Source organism: Carcharodon carcharias, assembly GCF_017639515.1.
Source record: "Carcharodon carcharias isolate sCarCar2 chromosome 36 unlocalized genomic scaffold, sCarCar2.pri SUPER_36_unloc_1, whole genome shotgun sequence".
NCBI lineage: Eukaryota > Metazoa > Chordata > Chondrichthyes > Lamniformes > Lamnidae > Carcharodon > Carcharodon carcharias.
Window position 1 is genome coordinate 1,092,249 of NW_024470726.1, and position 24,192 is coordinate 1,116,440.

The following is a 24,192-nucleotide window of genomic DNA, read 5'->3' on the forward strand; positions in this document are numbered from 1 at the left end:
ATGTCATCCTCACCACGCGCCTTCCCACCTATTTTTGTGTCATCCGCAAACTTGGCGATAGTACATTCACTTCCCTCATCCAAGTCATTTATATACATTATAAATAATTGTGGCCCCAGCACTGATCCCTGTGGCACTCCACTAGTTACAGGTTGCCATCCTGAATATGCCTCCCTTATCCTAATTCTCTGTCTGCTATTAGTTAGCCAATCCTCTATCCATGCTAATATACTACCCCCAACACCATGGGCTCTTATCTTATTAAGTAGCCTTACATGTGGTACCTAATAAAATGTCTTTTGGAAATCCAAATATATTACATCTACTGGTTCCCCTTTATCTACCCTGCTTGTTACCTCCTCAATTCTAATAAACTTGTCAGGCGTGATTTCTGCTTCATGAAGCCATGCTGATTCTACTTGATTAGATTATGTATTTCTAAATGCTCTGCTATTACATCCTTTATAATAGAGTCTAACATTTTCCCAATGACAGATGTTAAGCTAACTGGCCTATAGTTACCTGTTTTTTGTCTCCCTCCCTTTTTGAATAAGGTTGTTACATTGGCAGTTTTCCAATCCTCTGGGACTTTTCCAGAATGTAAGAATTCTTGGAAGATTACTACCAGTGTATCCACTATCTTGTAGCTACTTCCTTTAATATCCTAGGATGCTACCCATCAGGTTCAGAGGACTGATCGGCCTTTAGCCCCATTAGTTTCCCTGGTGCTTTTTCTCTAATGATAGTTATTGTATTTATTTTCTCCCCATCCCCCTTTTTCCCCTTGATTATTTAGCATTTTTGGAACGCTATTAGTGTCTTCTACTGTGAGGGAGCTTTACTCTGCATCTGAACCTGTGCTGTACCCGTTCCTGGAGTGTTTGATGGGGTCAGTGTAGAGGGAGCTTTACTCTGTATCTAACCCCGTGCTGTACCTGTCCTGGGAGTGTTTGATGGGGACAGTGTAGAGGGAGCTTTACTCTGTATCTAACCCCGTGCTGTACCTGTCCTGGGAGAATTTGATGGGGACCGTGTAGAGGGAGCTTTACTCTGTATCTAACCCCGTGCTGTACCTGTCCTGGGAGTGTTTGATGGGGACGGTGTAGAGGGAGCTTTACTCTGTATCTAACCCTGTGCTGTACCTGTCCTGGGAGAATTTGATGGGGACCGTGTAGAGGGAGCTTTACTCTGTACCTAACCCCGTGCTGTACCTGTCGTGGGAGTGTTTGATGGGGACAGTGTAGAGGGAGTTTTACTCTGTATCTAACCCCGTGCTGTACCTGTCCTGGGAGTGTTTGATGGGGACAGTGTAGAGAGAGCTTTACTCTGTATCTAACCCCGTGCTGTACCTGTCCTGGGACTGTTTGATGGGGACAGTGTAGAGGGCGCTTTACTCTGTATCTAACCCCGTGCTGTACCTGTCCTGGGACTGTTTGATGGGGACAGTGTAGAGGGAGCTTTACTCTGTATCTAACCCCGTGCTGTACCTGTCCTGGGAGTGTTTGATGGGGACCGTGTAGAGGGAACTTTAATCTGCATCTGACCCCATGCTATATTTGTTCCGGGAGTGTTTGATGGAGACAGTGTAGAGGGAGCTTTACTCTGTATCTAACCCCCTGCTGTACCTGTCCTGGGAGTGTTTGATGGGGACCGTGTAGAGGGAGCTTTACTCTGTATCTAACCCCGTGCTGTACCTGCCCTGGGAGTGTTTGATGGGGAACGTGTAGAGGGAGCTTTAATCTGCATCTGACCCCATGCTATATTTGTTCTGGGAATGTTTGATGGAGACAATGTAGAGGGAGCTTTACTCTGTATGTAACCCTACACTGCACCTGCCCTGGGAGTGTTTGATGCTGACACTGGAGTTTGTAACAGAAATTGTTCCATTCCTGACAGGAACATCCCTCACTCCAATAAGCACCAAATGAAAAAGAATTGGACTGATGCCCCCAAAGATGAATAACCTGGCAACATTTGCTGTCTTGGCTGACATGTGAAGAATGGATCCTTGGATTAAAGTGCCTAGCACCACGGAACTGTCCCTAAAAAAATGCCTGGACTTCCAGAGGGATTGGGGGCAGGTGGGGTGACAGCATGCTGGGAAAAGGGGAAAAAACAATCAGAAAATTAAATTGCTATCTAAAAAAAGCAGCATCAATCTACTGCTGGCTGGTAGAGCTCAGTTTATGGTCAAATTCTGTGGCCTATGTTCCCTGATGTTAAGGTCATGCATTTTCTGGATTACAACAAGGGATTAGAGGAAACAAAAGAGAGGGCTATTTACAGGGCTCAGAGCTCCATAAAAGGCTGTTTCAATGGTGGTATCACTGCACAGGCAGGTGATTGTGACTGTATCACATCAGAACTTGGTCGCTGGCACTCGGGCAAAGCAACACATGGGTTGTAGCAGGGTGTCCTGTTTTTGTATATAGAGAGAGGCATACATGAATAGGCAGAAAGATAGTGACAAAGGCAAGAAGAGAGAGAAATAGATCAGGAACTAAAAGAGACAGAGAGAACGGGGAGATGCAAACATAAACAGGAAAAGACAACAATAGATAGAGGGAGAGAGGAATAAAAAGGGGCAGAAAGAGGCTGGGAACAGAGTAAGAGACAGACAGACATAAGCTTAAACTTAACTCCTGAATTTCCTATACAGGATTAAAAAGTGGCACCCATAAAATTTCTTCTCCCGTTGTTAAAATCTGGTTGCTTTTCCTTCGTTGAATCAATGTCGGTTTATTCCTATTATACAGAATGGAAAGCTGCCATTTGGCCCATCATGCCAGTGCCAACTCTGAAGGAGCAATCTAATTAGTCCCACCCGGCTCCTCCTCTTCACTCATAGCTGGGCAAAATCTTTCCCGTTAACTATCAAAAGAGAAATTGGATAAATACTTACTATTGGATCTGATTCCACCGCCCTTTCAGGCAGCGCCTTCCAGATCACAACAACTCGCTGTGTAAAAAAAAAAACACTCCTCATCTCCCCCTCTGCTTCTTTTGCCGAATATCTTCAATTTGTGTTCCTCTGGTTATCGATCCTCCTGCCAATGGAAACAGCTTCTTCTTATTTACTCTGTCAAAACCGCTCAGTTTTGGATATTGTAGAAAACATAACACTGTTAGCAAGTACAGAAGTATGGCTGGAGTTGTTTTCTTGGGACAAATATCTCCTGGTGTCACTTCTTGCATTGATACTTCCAGCTTATAAATTACAAAATAAGAAAAATTATAAAATATGAAGAAAAGGCAGCCAGCCGGGCAATTGTACCTTCATTAATCAATCATTTCACTTATTAACACATCTCCTGTTCACATTGCTCATGGTTTTATCAATGTAACACACAACATATTCTGCCACTAAGATTCAGTGGTAAGGAACGTGATCTGTCCCTTATAAGCCACATGGCTAATTATTATAACCGAGCACACTTAAGAGGCCAGCTAGAGGGTAATTGCAGTAAATTAGCACATGTATGGGTCAGCTAGAGGTTAATTGCTGTAAATGAACACACGGAACGATCACCTAGATGGCAATTGCTACTAAGCATGACCTCTGGTCAATTGGGGGAGCAATCTGAGGATTGGCAGCTGCAAAAAAATAAATGTATTTCTTCCTCTTCCCTCATATTTGTTTTTAAGACTGTTTTGTGTCTTGTGACTAAGTGTGACATCTGGAGTGTGATAGACTTAAGGGGTGGGGAGCATTTTTCTTATCACGGGCCATTCACACACACAGAAAATCAGTCATGGGCCACACACACATAAAAATCCTTTCATTTTTTTTTAGAGAGAATACAGAAATGTTCAACTCACCCGCTGTTTTAACGCGAGTGCTGAATTTGAATATAATATTGTTAAATATGATTACAGTAATTTAGCTGACACTTTTATCCAAAGCAAGTTCGTAACAATGATGGTAAATGCTATTTTGAAGTCAATATTTTTAGAAATCCTGCTGTGGGCCGGGTGGAATTGAGCAACATGTCGGATCTGGCCCAGGATGCTGTGGGTTTCCCCCATCCCTGACTTAGACGCTTAGACACACTCGCCTCCATAAACAAATTTATCACAGCCTTGCAGGTAATGATCCATGTCTGGTCGAATAAGCCAGACGCTGGAGGAATATGTCTGATATATAGTTGCTTTTTCAAAAAAACAACCCAATATCAAACATATCAAACAGAGTCAGGCAGAGTGAGCAAACAAGCCCGATGATCTCTCGGCTCCGGAGCAAGAAGTGGTGGGTGGGGGTGGTCTGGAGCAAAAGGGGAGCGGTGATCAACGATCCTGAGCGATGCGGTTGATGAGACCAGTGAGGCCCAGAGTCCGTGGGCTACTTTGGAAAACCCTGGAGAGGAAACTAGAGAACGATTAGGTCAAGTAGTTCCCTGACCTCAATGCCTGTACCACCAGTGAGTGAAATTCACTCTCTTCCTACCTTCTGTGGCCGACAGCACATGGGTTCCTGCAACACTTCAATGCACATCACCTCAAATATTCCTCCTCCTCAAAACGATACTTCCTTAGCCTTCATTGAGAATTTAAAATTTCTGATGACCAGCATCATACAGCACAAAAGGAGACCATTCGGCCCATTGTGCCTGTTCCTGCTCTTTGAAAGAGCTATCCAGTTAGTACCCTCTCACACACTTTCCCCATTGCTCTGCAAATTTTTCCTCTTCAAGAATTCATTCAATTCCCCATTTGAAAGTTATGATTGAATCTGCTTGTGCACCCCACCCCCACCCCCACTTTCAGGCAGAACAGTCCAGATCGTGACAGCTTGTGGTGGGATAAATCTGGTATTCACGTTAAGATGTTCCCTATGATTGGACAGCCATGATCCAAGTGGATCTGACCAACGCAGCATACAGAAACAATCCTGTATCTACATCAGTACCTTACTGCAGCTCAGCACAGTGGTTACAATTTCATAGATTAGCGCACGATCAGCCCTAGATCTCTCCATCTCAGCACCTTGTCCCATTTATAAATATCTGAATATCTCTCCCATCTTGTCCTATTCCATTTAACATATTATCTCCTCAATCTCTCCTGATTACATTGCCCCCTTTAATGGGCACTGCAACCCATCAATCATTCCCTGTTCCATTTAACACACACTTTAACCCTCTTAATCTCTGTTCCCGTAGATCCCTGTTTCACTGTCCCTTAACACAGTCTGTTAAGCCAGATCTCTCCTGATCAAACTCTGTCCCATCTTTCCATTTAGCACACATATTATAATACCCTCCACCGCTGATGCACAGTAGCAGCAGTGTGTGTACCATCTACGAGATGCACTGCAGCAACTCACCAAGGCTCCTTCGACAGCACCTTCCAAACCCACAAACTCTACCACCGAGAAGGACAAGGGCAGCAGACGCATGGGGAACACCCACCGCCTGTTAGTTCCCCTCCAAGCCATTCACCACCCTGACTTGGAAATATATCAGCCGTTCCTTCATTGCCGCTGGGTCAAAACTCTGGAACTCCCTCTCTAACAGCACGGTGGGTGTACCTACACCTCAGGGACTGCAGCGGCTGAAGAAGGCGGCTCACCCACCACCTTCTCAAGGGGCAATTAGGGATGGGCAATATGCCCACATCCCATGAACAAATAAAAATGAAATCACAATCTCTCTTCACCCTGTCCTGAAGATGAATAAATACACGAGTTATTTTTTTAATTTTTGTCTACCGGACTAATATTGATCACCGGTCCTGCTGGGGAGATTCACCCTTTTAGAATCAAATAGGAACTGAAAACTATTTTCAAACTGAAAACAAAACCTGTCCGATGAAGTTCCTTCTCTCGGATTGAGCCCGTTCGTGTGTCTTGCCTGATCAAGGGAGCGGCCGGAACACAACACGGGGGCCTTGAAGTCTGTCCTGTCTCCTGGCCCGAAATCCTCCTGCCTTTTTATACAACCCCCATCGCAGTTTAGCGTCCGACTGGAACTCCATGTGAGGACATGTACGTGAGTTCAGTATAATTAAATCTATTGATTTCCCACTACTGCCACCACCCACCCCCCCAACTCCTGGCTCTCAGTTTGCAATGCTCCAGATAGAGGTTTCAGAAAATCTATCGAATTGATGAGCCTGATGCTCTCTCTGGTTGTCTCGCCTAGGGCTAGCATTGCACAGAGGGGCGTTGGGGGATGGAGGGTACTAACACATTTAACTGAGGACCCTTAATATGGAAAAGAGACATGCAACTACTGCAGGCGTCAGTCCGGTTTTGAATAGAATCAAGGCTTTAACTGACAGACCTCCCAAGTCTAAAATCTGTCGTTTCAAGTCCAACCCAAGAGTTGAGCATGAAATCTAGGCTGGAACTCCTGGTGCCAGTAATGAGGGAGCACTGCACTGTAAGAGGGGCAATACTGAGGGAGTTTTTCTCCCCCCCATTATTCTTTCATGGGGTGTGGGCATTGCCAGCAAGGTCAATATTTGTTGCCCATCCCTAATTGCCCCCTTGAACTGAGTGGCTCACTAGACCATTGAAAAAGGGCCCAGTGGGTCTGGAGTCACATGTATGTAAGCCAACCACAGAAGGATAGTCACTAAAGGGCATTAGTGAGCCAAATGAATTTTTACAATGATAGTTTAATGATCACCATTACTATAACGCTCTTTCAATTGCAGGTTAACTAATTGAATTTAAATTCCTCCTAGCTCCTGTGGTGGGACTTGAATCTATATTCTCAGAGCATTAGGTTGGGCCTTTGGATGCTCGTCTCATGAAATTACCACTACACCACCATCTCCCCAGATAGTGCCATACTGTCAGAGAATCAGTATGTTAGAGATTCAGTAATGAAGACATGCCGCATTGTTGGTGGGGCAGTACTGAGGGAGTGCCGCCCTGTCGGAGGGTCAGTACTGAGGGAGCACTGCACTCTTGGAGGATCAGTACTGAGAGAACGCTGTACTATCAGAGGATCAGGACTTAGGGGGTGCCACTCTCTCAGAGGATTAGTACTGAGGCAGTACTGCACTGTCAGAGAGTCAGTACAGAGGGAGTACAGCACTGTCAGAGGGCCTGTACTGAGGGTGTGCTGCACTGTTGGAGGATTAGTATGAAGGAAGTGCTGCACTGTTGGAGTGTGGGGACTGAGGGAGCGCTGCACTGTCAGAGGGCCAGTACTGAGTGAGTGCTGCGCTGTCGGATGCTCAGTACTAAGGGAGAACTGCACTGTTGGAAAGTCAGTACTGAGGGATGCTGCATTGTCAGAGGGTCAGTACTGAGGAAGTGCTGCACTGAAGGAGGGTCAGTACTGAGGGAGCGCCGCACTGTCAGAGGGTCAGTATGGAGAGAGCTCCGTACTGTCGGAGGGTCCATACTGAGTGTGCACTGTCAGAGGGTCAGTACGGAGGGAGCGCCGCACTGTCGGAGGGTCAATACTGAGGGTGCACTGTACTGTCGGAGGGTCCATACTGAGGGAGTGCTGCACTGTCGGAGGGACAGTACTGAGGGAGCGCCGCAATGTCAGAGGGTCAGTACTGAGGGAGTGCTGCACTGTCGGAGGGTCAGTACTGAGGGAGCGCCGCACTATCGGAGGGTCAGTACTGAGGGAGTGCTGCACTGTCAGAGGGTCAATACTGAGGGTGCACTGTACTGTCGGAGGATCCATACTGAGGGAGTGCTGCACTGTCGGAGGGTCAGTACTGAGGGCGCGCCGCACTGTTGGAGGGTCAGTACTGAGGGAGCGCCGCACTATCGGAGGGTCAGTACTGAGGGAGCGCTGCTCTGTCAGAGGGTCAGTACTGAGGGAGTGCCGCACTATCAGAGGGTCAGTATTGAGGGAGCGCCGCACTCTCGGAGGGTCAGTACTGAGGGAGTGCTGCACTGTCGGAGGGTCAGTACTGAGGGTGCACTGTACTGTCGGAGGGTCCATACTGAGGGAGTGCTGCACTGTCGGAGGGTCAGTACTGAGGGAGTGCTGCACTATCGGAGGGTCCATACTGAGGGAGTGCTGCACTGTCGGAGGGTCAGTACTGGGGGAGTGCCGCACTATCGGAGGGTCAGTACTGAGGGAGCGCTGCGCTGTCGGAGGGTCAGTACTGAGGGAGTGCTGCGCTGTCGGAGGGTCAATACTGAGGGTGCACTGTACTATTGAAGGGTCCATACTGAGGGTGCACTATCAGAGGGTCAGTACGGAGGGAGTGATGCACTGTCAGAGGGTCCATACTGAGGGTGCACTGTCAGAGGGTTGGTACGGAGGGAGTGATACACTGTCGGAGGGTCCATACTGAGGGTGCACTGTCAGACGGTCAGTAAGGAGGGAGCGCCGCACTGTCGGAGGGTCAATACTGAGGGTGGACTGTCAGAGGGTCAGTACTGAGGGAGTGCTGCACTGTCGGAGGGTCAATACTGAGGGTGCACTGTACTGTCAGAGGGTCCATACTGAGGGAGTGCTGCACTGTCGGAGGGTCAGTACTGAGGGAGTGCCGCACTGCCGGAGGGTCAGTACTGAGGGAGCGCCACACTGTCAGAGGGTCAGTACAGAGGGAGCGCCGCACTGTCGGAGGGTCCATACTGAGGGTGAACTGTCAGAGAGTCAGTACGGAGGGAGCGCCGCACTGTCGGAGGGTCAATACTGAGGGAGCGATGCAGATGTGCTGTCTATAAGACAAAATGTTAAAGTTCTCAGCGTATGTAAAAGATCCTTTGGCACTCTTTCAAAAAAAAAGACGAGAGCTGTTCCTTCCAATGTACTGGGGCCAATATTTTTCTCTCAATCAACAGCAGATAAACACACAAACTAGTGATTGTCATGTTGCTTTTTTATGCAAATTGCCGCCTATGTCTCCTACACCACAACGGTAACTACACTGTCTAGCACTTAGGGAAACCCTGAGGTTTTGAAAGGCGCTATGGAAAAGCAAGTTTTCTGTTTCTTTTTAATGAAGTTGCGAGAAAGGAAAGGGTGGAATCTTGATGTTGTATCTGAGCAGAATCCAAATCTATCGCCGAGAACTGGGAATTTCCAAAGATGTCTGGCTGAGGGAAGGTGTGTTCCAAAGTCCCAGGTATAAGGTGACGTGGTGTGTGTGAAAGCTGGTGGTAACTGAACACCTCGCCCACTGACCGAACAACTTAACTGTGATGCTGGGTCATATGGGTCAGGAAAATCCCAGATTCCACACCCATTCCTGTTCTGTCAGCTCATCCCAACAATACTGGTGCCATTACTGGCATCAGTGCCCGTGGGCTAGACAACAAAATGGAGGGAGGTGGGGCATGGCAGTGAAATCAGCTATAATCCGGAGTCGTGGCCAATTCCTAAACCTCCCATTTCCAGTAATTATATATCTGTGATTCAATTAAAGGGCAAACTGGGCTCTGCTGTGATGCCCTCCAGAGTTGAATGGCCTGCTGCCACCCACTGTCCAGGCTCACCTGTGCGGGGTGGCCACTTGGGGGAGGTGTATCGGAGGTCGTCCAGCACCGTTGCAATCAAATCCCAGTGAGCGGCAGCAGAAGAGTGTCCTCAACAGAAGAGGAAAGACCACCAGTGGGGGAAAAAAAAATTTACATCTTTTCTGCTTGCTAAAATTCTGGCATGGGGCGTATATTTCTTGTTTTCACGATTTTTGGTCATGCTTGGATTTGCTATCGCAAACTGCTATGTCAACAACTCCCAGTAAATTTTGCCATGTCAACTGTCACAGAATCATTGCAGCACCTGGCCACTAGATGGTGCCACAGAGTAAACTTCCTGTCTCTCTCTCTCTCCAAACCCTGTTGCTATCTTTTCTCTTAGGGAAAATAATAGCATCTTTCTCAAGCAACTATGGGAACACACAGGAAGGACCAAGGTTGAAGTTTTAGAATAATTTTACATGCACGCAGAAGAGAAACCGTTCAACTACACCATGCTAATTTACTGGAATGCTAGATACAATAAGGTTTGCTTTTGTGTAACCTTCACTAGCCCTGGTCATGTATCTTTCCCTGCTATCTCCTCACCTTCCTCGCAAACCCTCACTGAACTCAAATCAAAACAGAAAATTCTGGAAAAACTCATCAGGTCTGGCAGCATCTGTGGAGAGGGAAATAGAGTTAACATTTCGTGTCCAAAATAGCTCTTCTTTTATGGGAGTTTTAATGACAGTATTAAAGACAAAAGCTTTAGTCCAGAGTAGGTGTTAACAACAGTTTGAAGGTTATACAAAAGCAAATCTTATTCTGTTTAGCATTCCAGTAAATTAGCTTGATATAGTTGAATGGCAACCAGATATAAACCCAACTCACGAGGTTCAAATGCAAAATGTGAATGCTGGGGTTAGATTTGAGAGGCAACAACGCGTTCACATACTCAGTAGAGGAAAAAGAGGTTGGAGATGAGGAGTTAGTGTGCAAGGGCCGAATGATCAAGCATGGATTTTGCAAGGGAGGGGTACAGTGCCCAGGAGAGGGAATAAAAGCAGAGTGCTGGAAATACTCATCAGGTCTGGCAGCATCTGTGGAGAGAGAAACAGAGTTAACGTTTCAAGTCCCATATGACTCTCTGGACCTGTTTCCAAAACTTTCTGTTTTTATTTCAGATTTCCAGCATCTGCAGTATTTTGCTTTTATTACCCAGGAGAGGGAACTCGTTTTACAATGTTAGCTAGCATGGCAGCCAGGGAGGGGATAATGGGCAGTTAGCAGTTCAGTGGGAGTAGGGTTGAGAGCCTAGGAGGCAGGTTTAATAGGGACAAGTTACAGCCTTATAGACTCAACATTGAATTCAACAACTTCAGACCATGAATTCTGTTCTCCATTTAGATTTTTTTTTCACCAATTGCCACTCTGTATCTTGTTCCCATTATTTTGCTTTCAGACAGTGCTGATCTTTATTCTGCTATTAACACGTTCTACTATTTTGCTTTCAGACAGTGCTGATCTTTATTCTGCTATTAACACGTTCTACTATTTTGCTTTCAGACAGTGCTGATCTTTATTCTGCTATTAACACCTACTCTTGACCAAAGCTTTAGTCTTTAGTACTATCATTCCGACTCTCTAAAAAAGATGCCCATTTCTGAAGAAGAGTCGTATTGGGCTTGACATGTTAACTTGATTTCTCTCTCCACAGATGCTGCTAGACCTGTTGAGTTTTTCCAGAATTTTCTGTGTTTATTTGAATCCAGAGAGGGCTTGCGAGAAAGGTAAAGAGATAATAGAGAAAGAAACATGACCAGGGTTAGTGAAGGTTGTACAAAAGCAAACCTTATTGTGTCTAGCATTCCAGTAAATTAGCATGATGTAGTTGAATGGCTTCCTTGTTGTAGCTTCGAATGAAAGGAAAATAACTTGGAACTGACAGCGCTCCCCCAACTCCCCCCACCACTGCGATGAAGATCAAGTCACATTGAGGAATCGATGGACTGAAATAACCAAATAACCTTGGAATACTGTCCACCGTCCCTCCCTCTTTAAAGATGGAGCCCTGTTTCCATTGAACAATTAGCACACTGCCACAGGGAGAAGAGGTGCTGGTGTGAGGATGATAGGGACGGACAGCCCCGATTCACATGTAAGGGTCTCTGTTCGCTCTTGCCTTACACCCCACTGCACGCTGTCAATACCTTTAGCTCGTTCACAACAGCAGTTCCCCTCTCCAGGCCCAGAGGTGGACCCCGCCTCCACTTATCCTCCCAAGGTCAAGCAGGGTGTCCCTTGAACTAATCATTAACTATAACCATCAGTGCACGATGTGGAAGGGCGCAGGCACTGTCCCCCTCAGTCAAAGCTTTAGGGACTTCAATTATGCAGAGGGACCAAAAGCTGGGCTTGTCCCCTCCCCCCCCAATCACTGGGAAGGTTGAGGGCACAGCTGCAGTGTTGTGCCCAGTTCTGGACGCCTTGCTTTAGGAAGGAATGTCGAGAGGGTGCAGGGGAGATTTACCAGAATGCCAGGCTTTTTCTGTTTTGACCAGAATGGTACCAGGGATGAGGGACTAGAGATACCAGAACAAAAACAGAATTACCTGGAAAAACTCAGCAGGTCTGGCAGCATCGGCGGAGAAGAAAAGAGTTGACGTTTCGAGTCCTCATGACCCTTCGACAGATCTGTCGAAGGGTCATGAGGACTCGAAACGTCAACTCTTTTCTTCTCCGCCGATGCTGCCAGACCTGCTGAGTTTTTCCAGGTAATTCTGTTTTTGTTTTGGATTTCCAGCATCCGCAGTTTTTTTGTTTTTATAACTAGAGATACCAGGATTGTTTTCCTTAGATCAGAGAAGGTTGAGGGGTGATTTAATGGAAGTGTTCAGAATTATGGAGGACTTTGATAGCGTAAATAAGGAGAAACTGTTTCCACTGACAGGAAGGTTGATAACCCGAGCCACAGATTTAAGCTAATTGATAAAAGAAGCAGAGGGACTGAAAGTCTTGTTTAATGCAGCGAGTTGCTGTGATCTGGAAGGCGCTGCCTGAAAGGGCGGTGGAAGCAGATTCAATAGGAACTTTCCAAAAGGGGGGAATCGGGTAAATACTTGGAAAGGTGGAGAAAAAGCGAGGTGGGGGTGGGGAGATGGTGGGGGGGTGGTGGTGGCGGTAGTGGGGACTCGTTGGATAGATTTTTTTCAAAGAGCTAGCACAGGCACAAAAGGGCCAAATGGCCTCCGTCTGTGAGGTGTGACTTCATGATCTCCATAAGTGTTAAAAGTGGAGCAAAGCAAATGGGGCAAAAAAAAAAATCGCAATACATTCATTTGTTATGAGGACAGTTTGTATTGCACTTTGACACCAGATTAAACATCCCGAGGAAGACAAACTATTATGGATTCCGTTTCCTACTATTGTTCCTGGTCGGACATTCCATGGGCAGAGAACCCTGTGCATGTATATAAAAAAAATTCCCGATCTCTGCCTCTGTTTGTGCCAGCTGTGACTCAGTTGGTGGCGCTGTCTAAGTGCAGTACTGAGGGAGGGCAACACTGTTGGAGTGGCCATTTATTTCCAGCCAGGTGTTCAACCGTGGCATCATCCTCCCTCTCAGGCAGGTGTAAAAGATCCCATGGCCATGCTACTTCGAAAAGAGCATCGGACCTCGTTCCTGGTGCTCTGGGCCGATATGCATCTCGCAGATAAAAATAAATGCAAAATCCTGCGGATGCTGGAGATCGGAAATAGAAACAGAAAGTGCCGGGAAATCTCAGCAGGAATGGAAGTGTTTGTAGAGAGAGAGAAAAAAAAACAGAGTTGACCTTTTCCTGTCCAATGTGGCCCTTCTTCGGAGAGGACGGCTTCAAAGAACATATCGTACTCAAAATCACGGAATTGTTACAGTGCAGAGAGAGGCCATTCAGCCCATTGTGTCTGCAGCAGCTCTCCGAATGAGCACCTGGTTCCATTCCTGCGCCTGCTTCCCCGTAAATCCGCACGTTCTTCCTCCTCAGATGACAGCCTAATTGTTCATCCTTCCCTCCTTTTGAACTGAGGCTGCCCCTTGCCACATTCTCAGGCAGTGCCTTCCAGACCCCTGGCCCACTCACCCTGCTTTTGCTTCTCCTTTTTGCCGATTACTTTCACTCGGTGACCTCTTGTTCTTGACCCTTTCACGAGTGGGAACGACTTGTTAACTCTTGTTTCTCTGTCCGCAGACGCTGCCCAGGCCTGCTGAGTTTTTCCGGCACTTTCTGTTATCTTTATTTTAAAACAGATCATCTCATTATTGCATCGCTGCCTGTGCGAGCAGACTGGCTGCTGCGTTTCCTATATGGTAGCGGTGACTATACATCAAAAATACTCCATTGGTTGTAAAACATTTGGAACATCAGACGTTGTAGAGGCGCTACACAAATAGGAGTTTTTTTCCTTTCTCTCTATATCTCTCAGCCTTTTTCTGACCGTGTGCACTTGTTAAGAGGGGAATGTTTGGGATGGCAACAGCTGTTGGAAGGAGAGACATTGTTTTTTTTTTCCCAGTCAATCCAAACATGATGCTCCTGAGATTCATATACATCTGGGAACCCAAAATGTTCAATCAAAAACAATATTTGCCAATGCAACTTTCAAGCATGCCTTCAAGAGTACTTAGCTTCAAGAGGCTCAGACAAAGGCCTCCTAGCTCTGTGTCAGACAGAGTTGTGGGTTCAAGCCCCACTCTAGGTTTTAACCCTGTGGTGAGTTACTGAGGGAATGCTGCACTGTCACCCTCTTATGCTGCACTGTCACCCTCTTTCTCTCAGTACTTCCCTGTCTCAGCTCTCTCTCTCTCTCCATTTCCCTCATCCTTCCTTTTCCCCTCTCTCTTCCTTTCTTTCTCCCTCACCCTCTCCTTCCTTCCCCGCCAACCCCACCCCTACCTACCTAATTGCCCCTCCCTCTACCTGGCCTATCTTCCCAGTGCTGCACTCCCCCCCCAGGAGCACCCTGGTGGCATTGTGCTAAGTATAACTGTTCTTCGAGCCGTGAATAAGAAAAGGAAGACTTGTTTCTTCTCCTCATAATTCCAAACCCTCTGGTGTCCTGTACTGTTGACCTTGAGCCTCTCAACCCTGTGATCAAAGGAAAAACGTGGAGCAGAAATGCATATTGAATGAGTCAATGACTGGATAATATGTTGTAACAATGTTGGTTGAGGGACACATATTGGCCAGGACACTAGGGATGAAGTCCCCCGCTAGTTTTCAAAATAGAGGCTCCGACAAAGCAGGACTCCCTCAGTACTGACCCGTCAACAGTGCAGTGCTCCCTCAGTACTGACCCTCCCACCATGCATACATGCGAACAAGGGGCAGGAGTAGGCCATTCGGCCCCTCGAGCCTGCTGTGCCGTTTAATAAGATCATGGCTGATCTGATAGTATCCTCAAATCTGCACCCCGCCTACCCCCAATAACCCAGCACCCCCTGGCTTACCAAGAATCTATCCACCTCTGCCTTAAAGATATTCAAAGACTCTGCTTCCACCGCCCTTTCAGGAAGAGAGTTCCAAAGACTCACCACCCTCAGAGAGAAAAAATTCCACCTCATCTCCATTTCAAATGGGCGACCCCTTATTTTTAAACAGTGACCCCCGAGTTTTAAATTCTCCTACAAGAGGAGACACCCTCCCCACATCCACCCTGTCAAGACCCCTCAGGATCTTATATGTTTTAATCAAGTCACCTCTCACTCTTCTAAACTCCAGCGGATACAAGCCCAGCCTGTCCAGCCTTTCCTCATAAGACAACCAGTCCATTCCAGGTATTAGTCTGGTAAACCTTCTCTGAACTGCTTCCAACGCATTCACATCCTTCCTTAAATAAGGAGACCAATACTGTACACAATACTCCAGATGTGGTCTCACTAGTTCTCTGTATAACTGAAGCAGAACCCCCTTCTTTTGTATTCAACTCCAATGCAATAAATGATAACGTTCTATTAGCTTTCCTAATTACTTGCTGTACCTGCATTCTAGCCTTTTGTGATTCATGCACTAAGACACCCAGATCCCTCTGCACTCAGAGCTCTGTAATCTCTCACCATTTAGATAATATGCTTCTCTTTTATTCTTCCTCCCAAAATGGACAATTTCACATTTTCCCACAATATACTCCATTTGCCAGTTCTTTGTCCACTCACTTAACCTGTCTATACCTTTTTGTAGCCTCCTTTTGGTCCTCTTCACAACTTACTTTCCTACCTATCTTTGTGTCATCAACAAATTTGGCAACCATCCCTTCAATCCCTTCATCCAAATCATTCATATAAATTGTAAACAGTTGAGGTCCCAGCGCTGATCCCTGTGGCACACCATTCATTAAATCTTGCCAACCTAAAAAGATCCATTTATGCCTACCCTCTGCTTCCTGTTTGCCAGCCAATCAGTACTAAGGGAGTGCTGTACTGAAAGAAAGGCAGTACTCCCTCAGTAATACCTCTCTTTCAGTGCAATGCTCCCTCAGTACTGACCCTCCAACAGTGCAGCACACACTCAGAACTGACCCTCCGACAGTGCAGCACTCCCTCAGTACTGCCCCTGTTACAGAGTAGTGCTCCCTCAGTACTTTACCATCTAACCATGCAGTGCTCCCTCAGTACTGCCCCTCTCTGACAGTGCAGCACTCCCTCAGTACTGACCCTCTGACAGTGCAGTGCTCCCTCAGTACTGACCCTCTGACAGTGCAGCACTCCCTCAGTACTGCCCTTCCGACAGTGCAGCGCTCCCTCAGTACTGACCCTCTGACAGTGCAGCACTTCCTCAGTACTGACCCTCTGACAGTGCAGTGCTTGCTCAGTGCTGCCTCTGATAGTGCAGTGCTCCCCCAGTACTGACCCTCCCACAGTGCAGTGCTCCCTCAGTACTGCCTCTCCTGACAGTGCAGTGCTCCCTCAAAACTGACCCCGTGACAGTGCGGCACTCCCTCAGTACTGCGTTTCTGACAGAACAGCACTCCCTCAGTACTGCCTCTCTGACAGTGCAGCGTTCCCTCAGTACTGCCTCTCTTACAGTGGGGTTATCCCTCAGTAGTGCCTCCCTGACAGTGCGGCACTCCCTCAATACTGCCTTTCTGACAGAGCAGCACTCCCTCAGTACTGCCTCTCTGACAGTGCAGCGTTCCCTCAGTACTGCCTCTCTTACAGTGGGGTTATCCCTCAGTAGTGCCTCCCTGACAGTGCAGCACTCCCTCAATACTGCCTTTCTGACAGAGCAGCACTCCCTCAGTATTGCCTCTCTGACAATGTGGTGCTCCCTTAGTACTGCCTCTCTTACAGTGCAGTGCTCACTCAGTACTGCCTCTCTGACAGTGCGGCAATCCCTCAGTACTGCCTTTCTGACAGTGCAGCACTCTGTCAGTACTGCCTATCTGACAGTGCAGTGCTCCCTCAGTACTGCCTTTCTGACAGCGTGGTGCTCCGTCAGTACTGCCTGTCTGACAGTGCGGCACTCCGTCAGTACTGCCTCTCTGACAGTGCAGTGCTCCCTCAGTACTGCCTTTCTGACAGTGCAGTGCTCCCTCAGTACTGCCTCTCTGACAGTGTGGTGCTCCGTCAGTACTGCCTGTCTGACAGTGCGGCACTCCCTCAGTACTGCCTCTCTGACAGTGCGGCAATCCCTCAGTACTGCCTTTCTGACAATGCAGCACTCTGTCAGTACTGCCTATCTGACAGTGCAGTGCTCCCTCAGTACTGCCTTTCTGACAGTGTGGTGCTCCGTCAGTACTGCCTGTCTGACAGTGCGGCACTCCGTCAGTACTGCCTCTCTGACAGTGCAGTGCTCCCTCAGTACTGCCTTTCTGACAGTGCAGTGCTCCCTCAGTACTGCCTCTCTGACAGTGTGGTGCTCCGTCAGTACTGCCTGTCTGACAGTGCGGCACTCTGTCAGTACTGCCTCTCTGACTGTGCGGTGCTCCCTCAGTACTGCCTCTCTGACAGTGTGGCACTCCCTCTGTACTGACCGTCCGACAGTGCGGCAGTCCCTCAGTACTGACCCTCCAACAGTGTGGCGCTCCCTCAGTACTGACCCTCCGACAGTGTGGTGCTCCGTCAGTACTGCCTGTCTGACAGTGCGGCACTCCATCAGTACTGCCTCTCTGACTGTGCGGTGCTCCCTCAGTACTGCCTCTCTGACAGTGCGGCACTCCCTCTGTACTGACCGTCCGACAGTGCGGCAGTCCCTCAGTACTGACCCTCCAACAGTGTGGCGCTCCCTCAGTACTGCCTCTCTGACAGTGTAGTGTTCCTTCAGTACTGCCTCTCTGACAGTGCAGTGCTCCCTCAGTACTGCCTCTCTGACAGTGCGGCACTCCCTCTGTACTGACCCTCCGACAGTGCGGCAGTCCCTCAGTACTGACCCTCCAACAGTGTGGCGCTCCCTCAGTACTGCCTCTCTGACAGTGTGGCGCTCCCTCAGTACTGCCTCTCTGACAGTGCAGTGCTCCCTCAGTACTGCCTCTCTGACAGTGTGGCGCTCCCTCAGTACAGCCTCTCTGACAGTGCAGTGCTCCCTCAGAACTGCCTCTCTGACAGTGCAGTGACCACCACCTTCAACACCTCTTTGTCCTTCTGTTTGTGACATCTTTTGGTTATCTCCAACTATCACTGGCCCTCTATCCAGCTGTACCTGTCCTATCACCCCTTAAACCAGCTTATATTTCACCTCTCTTCTATCTCTCCTTAGTTCTGATGAAGAATCATACAGACTTGAAATGTTAACTGTGTTCCTCTCCGCAGATGCTGCCAGACCTGCTGAGTTTTTCCAGTTATTTTTGTTTTTGTTTTGGATTTCCAGCATCCGCAGTATTTTGCTTTTATCTGTTGATACCATATGTGAACACAAAAGGTGAGAGATTTAGATTATTTTTTGATAAGATAGAAAAAGCAATAAAAAACAGTTGTCTTCCAACTTTCTAATTGTTAACAAGTGATTTTTTTTTTAGCTTATAGTTGCTTTAAAGTTATTTATCTGCAAACTAACATTTTATTCCTTCTCTGTCGAGGCCACTGTGTTCTGCTGCAGGAGTCGCATTTACCCAGGAGGGGGTAGCGGAGTGACAGTGCACCAGTGGAACAGGAATCGGAGAACGCGTTCAAAGGCAGTTGGGTTAGTAATAATCAATAAATGTTGTGTTTTACAATGGTCAGAACCACCTGTAAGTGGGGGGTAGGTGCCGTGGGGGTTGGGGGTGGGGGGGCGGGGGGGGTAGTGGAATAGGCCAGGACTGGAGGAACGCCGAGATATTGGAGGGTTGTGGGAGGTTACAGAGGTAAGGAGGGTCAGGTGAGACCACAGAAAGATTTGATCATGAGGATGCCAAATATTACACTTCAGGCACTCGCTCAGTTTTTTTCCTCTTCAGGGAGACTCGGGAAGAGTTGGCATATTTTTGTGATGGGAAACCCCTGGCACGTGGCTCGAACCCTCCTGACCCCGAGGTGAATGAGCTACCCACTGAGGTGCGGCGGATACACAAAGCGGGGGATGTGGGGGGCATTCAGCGCCCACGGAGGGCCAGTGCCTCAGGAGGGATGCGGAGTGAACTTTGGTAGGGTGGAGGGTTGCCTGTTCAGTCAGGATCGCTTCAAGCTGGGGACACCCTTTCCAACCTTTGACTGTATTCCCCCCACACACCCCCCCACCACCCCTGCCACCGCCGTTGCCCTAACCCTATTCCCTGACCCTCTGCTCCTTTCCCTCACCATCTCTGCCCTTAATCTCAGGTGTTCAGAGGGTTAACTGAACCAACGATAAGCAAATAACTCCAATAAAGTACAAACAACAAAGCAAAGCCGCTGTGCAGGCCACACCCAGTTCCTAAGAGAGCAGGCTCTCTTCCTCTCTCTCTCTCTCTCTCCCTCCCGATTGTTGGCACATTCCACTGTCTAACAGGTTGGACAGAACCGGGAAGGTTACTCATTATCGAGCGTAAGAGGAAGTAACTGCAATAATTCCACGATCCGGCTTCCCTTATGAGCGTTAACCTTTGAAGGAGAGACTGTGGTTAACTCTGCCTTGGTCTGCTTTGCTCTAGTTGCCAAAGAACACCTCAGTGCCGTGTGGCCTGTTCAAGGTGATGGGTGGCAAGAACCCTCTTCTGTTTGTGGTGGTGCTACTGATCCTGCTCATCGCCCTGGGCATCTACCAGTGGACTGTGATGACGGAGAACGCCTTGCTGAAGCAGGAGGCCACCCTAGTAAGGGAGTCAACAGGGAAACTGAAGAGGGAGAAGGAGGACACCCAGAGCCTGTTGGCCGAAATGAGCATCACCCTCGATGACAAGAAGCGCTACATCAGCGACATCGATGGCAAGTTCCTCAAAGTCAATGCAGACCTGGAGAACAAGAATAAAGCACTCCAACAATGCATAGAAGAAAAGGTAAGAGGGCAAGATGAGAATAAAAGGAGAAAAATGCATTTAAATAGTGCCTTTCGTCACCTTAGGACATCCCAAAGCACTTTACAACCAACAAAGTACTTTGGAAATGCAGCCACTGTTCTAATGGAGGAAACTCTGCAACCAATTTGCGCACAGCAAGCTCCCTCAAACAGCGTTAAGATAAATGATCAGGTAACCTGGTGATGGCTAAGGGATAAATATTGGTGCCAGGACACCAGGGAGCGTCTCCCCCTTCTCCTCTTTGAACGAGTGCTTTGGGATCTGTCGCCCAAGAGGGAAGAGGGGTCCTTGACCTAACATCTCATTTCGAATATGGCGGCTCCAACAGCGTAGCACTACCCCCCCCTCCCCCCCCCCCCCCCCCCCCCGGAATGGATACTTGGGAGCGTCTGCTTGGATTATATGCAAGCCTCTGTGGTGGAGCCTCAAACCCATAGCCTTCGAATCCAGCGTGTGGCCCGCTGTCACTCCGTTTTTCTCTTGAATTTATTTACATAAATAAATCTCGGACAAATATTTAGTGCCTTGCTGATTTCGCCCTAAACTTCCCTGCTTTGTGGCTCTTGGTGTCACCTGGGCCCTGAGTGTCTGAATTTCATGCGTCCCTTTCTGAAAAACAGTACCAAGGAAGCAAAAGCTTTCAATTCGACACGTCCGGCACAAGACTTTCTCATGGCTGCAGCGCCAGGTAAAAAGGTAGCTTTCTTTTGCAACCTGAAGCTGCAGAATTTAGATTTCAACCAAGTTCTTCTGCTTCTCTTGGTTCCATAGCTGCACCTTCCCCCCCTGGAGTTCACCAAAGGACTGAAACAGCAAAATGTTTCTCCTTAACAGGGGTAGGGCCGGCGCATGCAGAGAGAGAGAGACAGAGAGAGAGAGAGAGAGAGAGAAAGTCAGAGATAGAGAAATGCAGAAAGTCAAAGAGAGGAGCGATGAATAGAGGAAGGTACAGTGAAAATAGGGAAATAAGATCTAGGGGGGGTCACTGTTTGAAAATAAGGGGTCGCCCATTTAAGACAGAGATGAGGAGAATTGTTTTCTCTCAGAGGGTTGTGAGTCTTTGGAACTCTCTTGCTCAAAAGACAGTAGAAGCAGCCTTTGAATATTTTTGAGGTGGGGCTCGATAGATTCATGATAAACAAGGGGGTGAAAGATTATCGGGGGGTGGGGTGGTAGGGTAGGCAGGAACGGGAGTCAAGGTCACAATCAGATCAGACATAATCTTACTGAATGGTGGAGCAGGGGCTCGAGGGGCTGAGTGGCCTACTCCTTCTCCTAACTCGTATGTTCATCTGTAGAAACAGGTATTGTCGGAAGGAGGCAGATGGACAGAGAGAGAGAGAGAGAGCAATAGAGGGGTGGGGGAGAGAGATAGATGGATATAGAGGGAGAAATATAAAGTAATACAGAAAAAGTTAATCAAAAAGATCGAGACAAAGGGAGCATGGAGAGCATTAGTGACAGAATTATAGTGATACAGTGAGCAAGAGAGAGAGAGAGAGATGCAATTGGTGCATAGTGATAAGAGCTCAAGATATGCAGAAGGGTAAGCACACAGCAAAACCAAAGGAAGTTCATGCAGAGATATTTACATTTTAGGCCCCCTTGTAGAAAATGAATTACAAACTGTAATTTTTTTTAAAAATGAGAAGCACTCCACCCCAAGGTTGAAGGGCATTTGAAGAAAGAGAAAGAGAGAGAGGTACTGAGGTCAGCTGAGTTTGTGTGTGACCTGGGGTCTGCGTGGGTCAGCAGCACACTTAACAACGGGGCCCAAACTCACTCCGTCTTTGACTTTCCTGGCCCCCCACCCCCCCCCGCGCCCCCCCCCCCACCCAACCCTGCAGGTTGGGGGCTCACCTGCGCTGCTGCACAAGGTGGAATAGCATGCTGCCACTTATCGGCCTGACCAGTTACCAGACAGGGGTCCATCGTCTGTTGAGTTGTCTTCCCCATCGCCACCACCAACCGATCCAGCAAAGGGTTAATCAGCATGGTGGTGGGGGGGGGAGGTGGGTGGGTGGTGAAAGTGATTGGCGCGTTCTGGATCATGAAAACTTTCACTTCACAACTGAGAAGGTCTTGATTTTTTTAAAAAAAAAGCTACGGTGAAAAATATAAGTGATATTTGTACCTCTTAAAACCCCGACTGTTTCACCATGTCCTTCAGGGAAGGCAAATTTGGCCCATTTGTGACTCCAGTCCATGTTATGGTTGAGTCCACTGAAAAAGAAAAGTAATCTTCCTTGAGGTGCAGGGCAGTAGCAGTGAGGGACAGACACTGAACGCAGCCTTGCTCTCAACCCTGAGAGCAAATACTTGGTTAATCCGAATCCTGGATGCAACTGGTTAGCTTGATTGCAATAGAGTCCCCACTGTCCAGAGTAAATCATTCACCAGTTAATCACTGTGACGTCCATTGTCCTGTCAGGTCATTTACTGAAGCACCACTTGGGCCTTGCAAGAAACAAACAGTCAGCGGCAAAAAACGATCGACAGCAACGAGAGCCGGGGTTTCTCGAGTGCTTTCTGTTCCTGCTTATGAAAGTCAGACCTGTTGCATGCGCAGGTCACAGTCCTTCTCATAACAGACATACTGAATGAGGAGCAAGAGTAGGCCTCTCGGGGCCCCTCGAGCCTGCTTCGCCCTTCAACAAGATCATGGCTGATCTGATTGTCACCTCCCGCCTAACCCCAATAACCTTTCACTCTCTCGGCTATCGAAAATCTGTCTACCCCTGCCTTAAAAAATATTTGAAGGGTTCTGTTTTCACTGCCTTTTGAGGAAGGGAGTTCCAAAGACTCACAAGCCTCCTGAGAGAGAAAAAAAAAATGTCTCCTCATCTGTCTTAAACGAGCGACCCCCCCCCCACCTTATTTTTAAACGCTGACCCCTAGTTCTAGATTCTCCCGCAAGAGGAAACATCCTCGCCACACAATTCCTCAGTCTACAGCGTTAAAACTGGCCATTTGGCTCAACTGCTGAGTGCAGGCCTTTATGCTCCACAAGAGCCTACTCCCACCCCTCTTTGTCTCACCTTTCTATTTTTTTCTTCTTCCCTCGTGTTATCTACCTTCCTTTTAAATGTATCTATGCTACCCACATCAGCCACTCCCTGTGGTGGCAAGTTTCACATTCTCACCACTCCCTTGGTAAAGAAGTTTCTCCTGAACTCTCTATTGGATTTATTAGTGACTGTCTTATACATATGCTGTTTCTTTTTGTACTCCCCGAAGGTGGAAACATTTTCAAACCTGTCGCACCTTAAAGACCTCTATCAGGCTACCTCCTCTAAAAGACCCCCTGGCTGTTCAGCTTTCCTGATAAGCATATCGTCTCAGTTCCCCCTATTATCTTAGTAAATCTTTCTTGCTTCTTTGCCAATGCCTCTATATCCTTTTTGTAACATGGAGACCAAAGCTGTGCTCAGTTGAGAGCCATCAGTGTATTTCCACCAAATGGAACAGCTAATGGGGTCACAGTTAAAGGGCGCTGAATTGACATAGTGCACCCAACGACCTCTGGTCAAAGGTTTCCCCTGCAACTCAAAATCCACTCCCCCCTCCAAGACCCCATCTTCTCTGAGGGTCTACAGTCAGCCTCCAGTATTCTACCCAAGCCTTTATACTTTTCTAGTCTACCTATAGGGCACCATTTCAAGCAGGAATTATGAGCCAATGATCATAGTATACGAACTAAGAGAAGGAGGAGGCCATTCGGCCCCTCGAGCCTGCTCCGCCATTCAATAAGATCGCGGCTTATATAAGATCCTGTGGGGTCTTGACAGGGGGGATGTGGAGAGGTTGTTTCCTCTTGTGGGAGAATCTAGAACTAGGGGGGTCACTGTTAAAAACAAGGGGTCATCCATTTAAGACAGAGATGAGGAAAAATTTTTTCTCTCAGAGAGTTTGGAACTCCCTTCCGCAAAAGGCAGCGGAAGCAGAGTCTTTGAATGTCCCTTTGTAGCCTCCTAATGTCCCCTTCACAACTTACTTTCCGACCTATCTTTGCATCATCAGCAAACTTAGTAACCATACCTTTGAGCCCTTCATCCAAGTCATTTATATGAATTGTGAAAAGCTGAGGGGCCAGTACTGATCCCTGTGGCACACCACTTGTTACATCTCACCAACCAGTAAGAGACCCATTTACACATACCCTCTGCTTCCTGTTAGCCTGCCAATCTTCTATCCATGCCAATATGTTACTCCCTACACCATAAGCCTTTATTTTCCAATAACCTTTGGTCTGGCACCTTATCAAATGCCTTCTGGGAATCTAAGTACAGCACATCCACCGGTTCCCCTTTATCCACAGCACACACGACTCCTTCAAAGAACTCCAAAAAAATTGGTTCAACATG

General features: G+C 47.7%; 1 protein-coding gene across 1 annotated transcript in view; it reads left to right on the forward strand.

Moving 5' to 3' along the window:
- Positions 1 to 24,192, forward strand: part of LOC121274339 (myosin-13-like) — a 56,570-nt gene that overhangs the window by 16,412 nt on the left and 15,966 nt on the right. Inside the window, exons 2-3 of the mRNA XM_041181585.1 lie at positions 18,431 to 18,534; positions 19,463 to 19,807. Of these exons, the coding sequence (XP_041037519.1) occupies positions 19,505 to 19,807 (303 nt within the window). The 5' untranslated portion in view covers positions 18,431 to 18,534; positions 19,463 to 19,504. The remainder of the gene's footprint in view (positions 1 to 18,430; positions 18,535 to 19,462; positions 19,808 to 24,192) is intronic.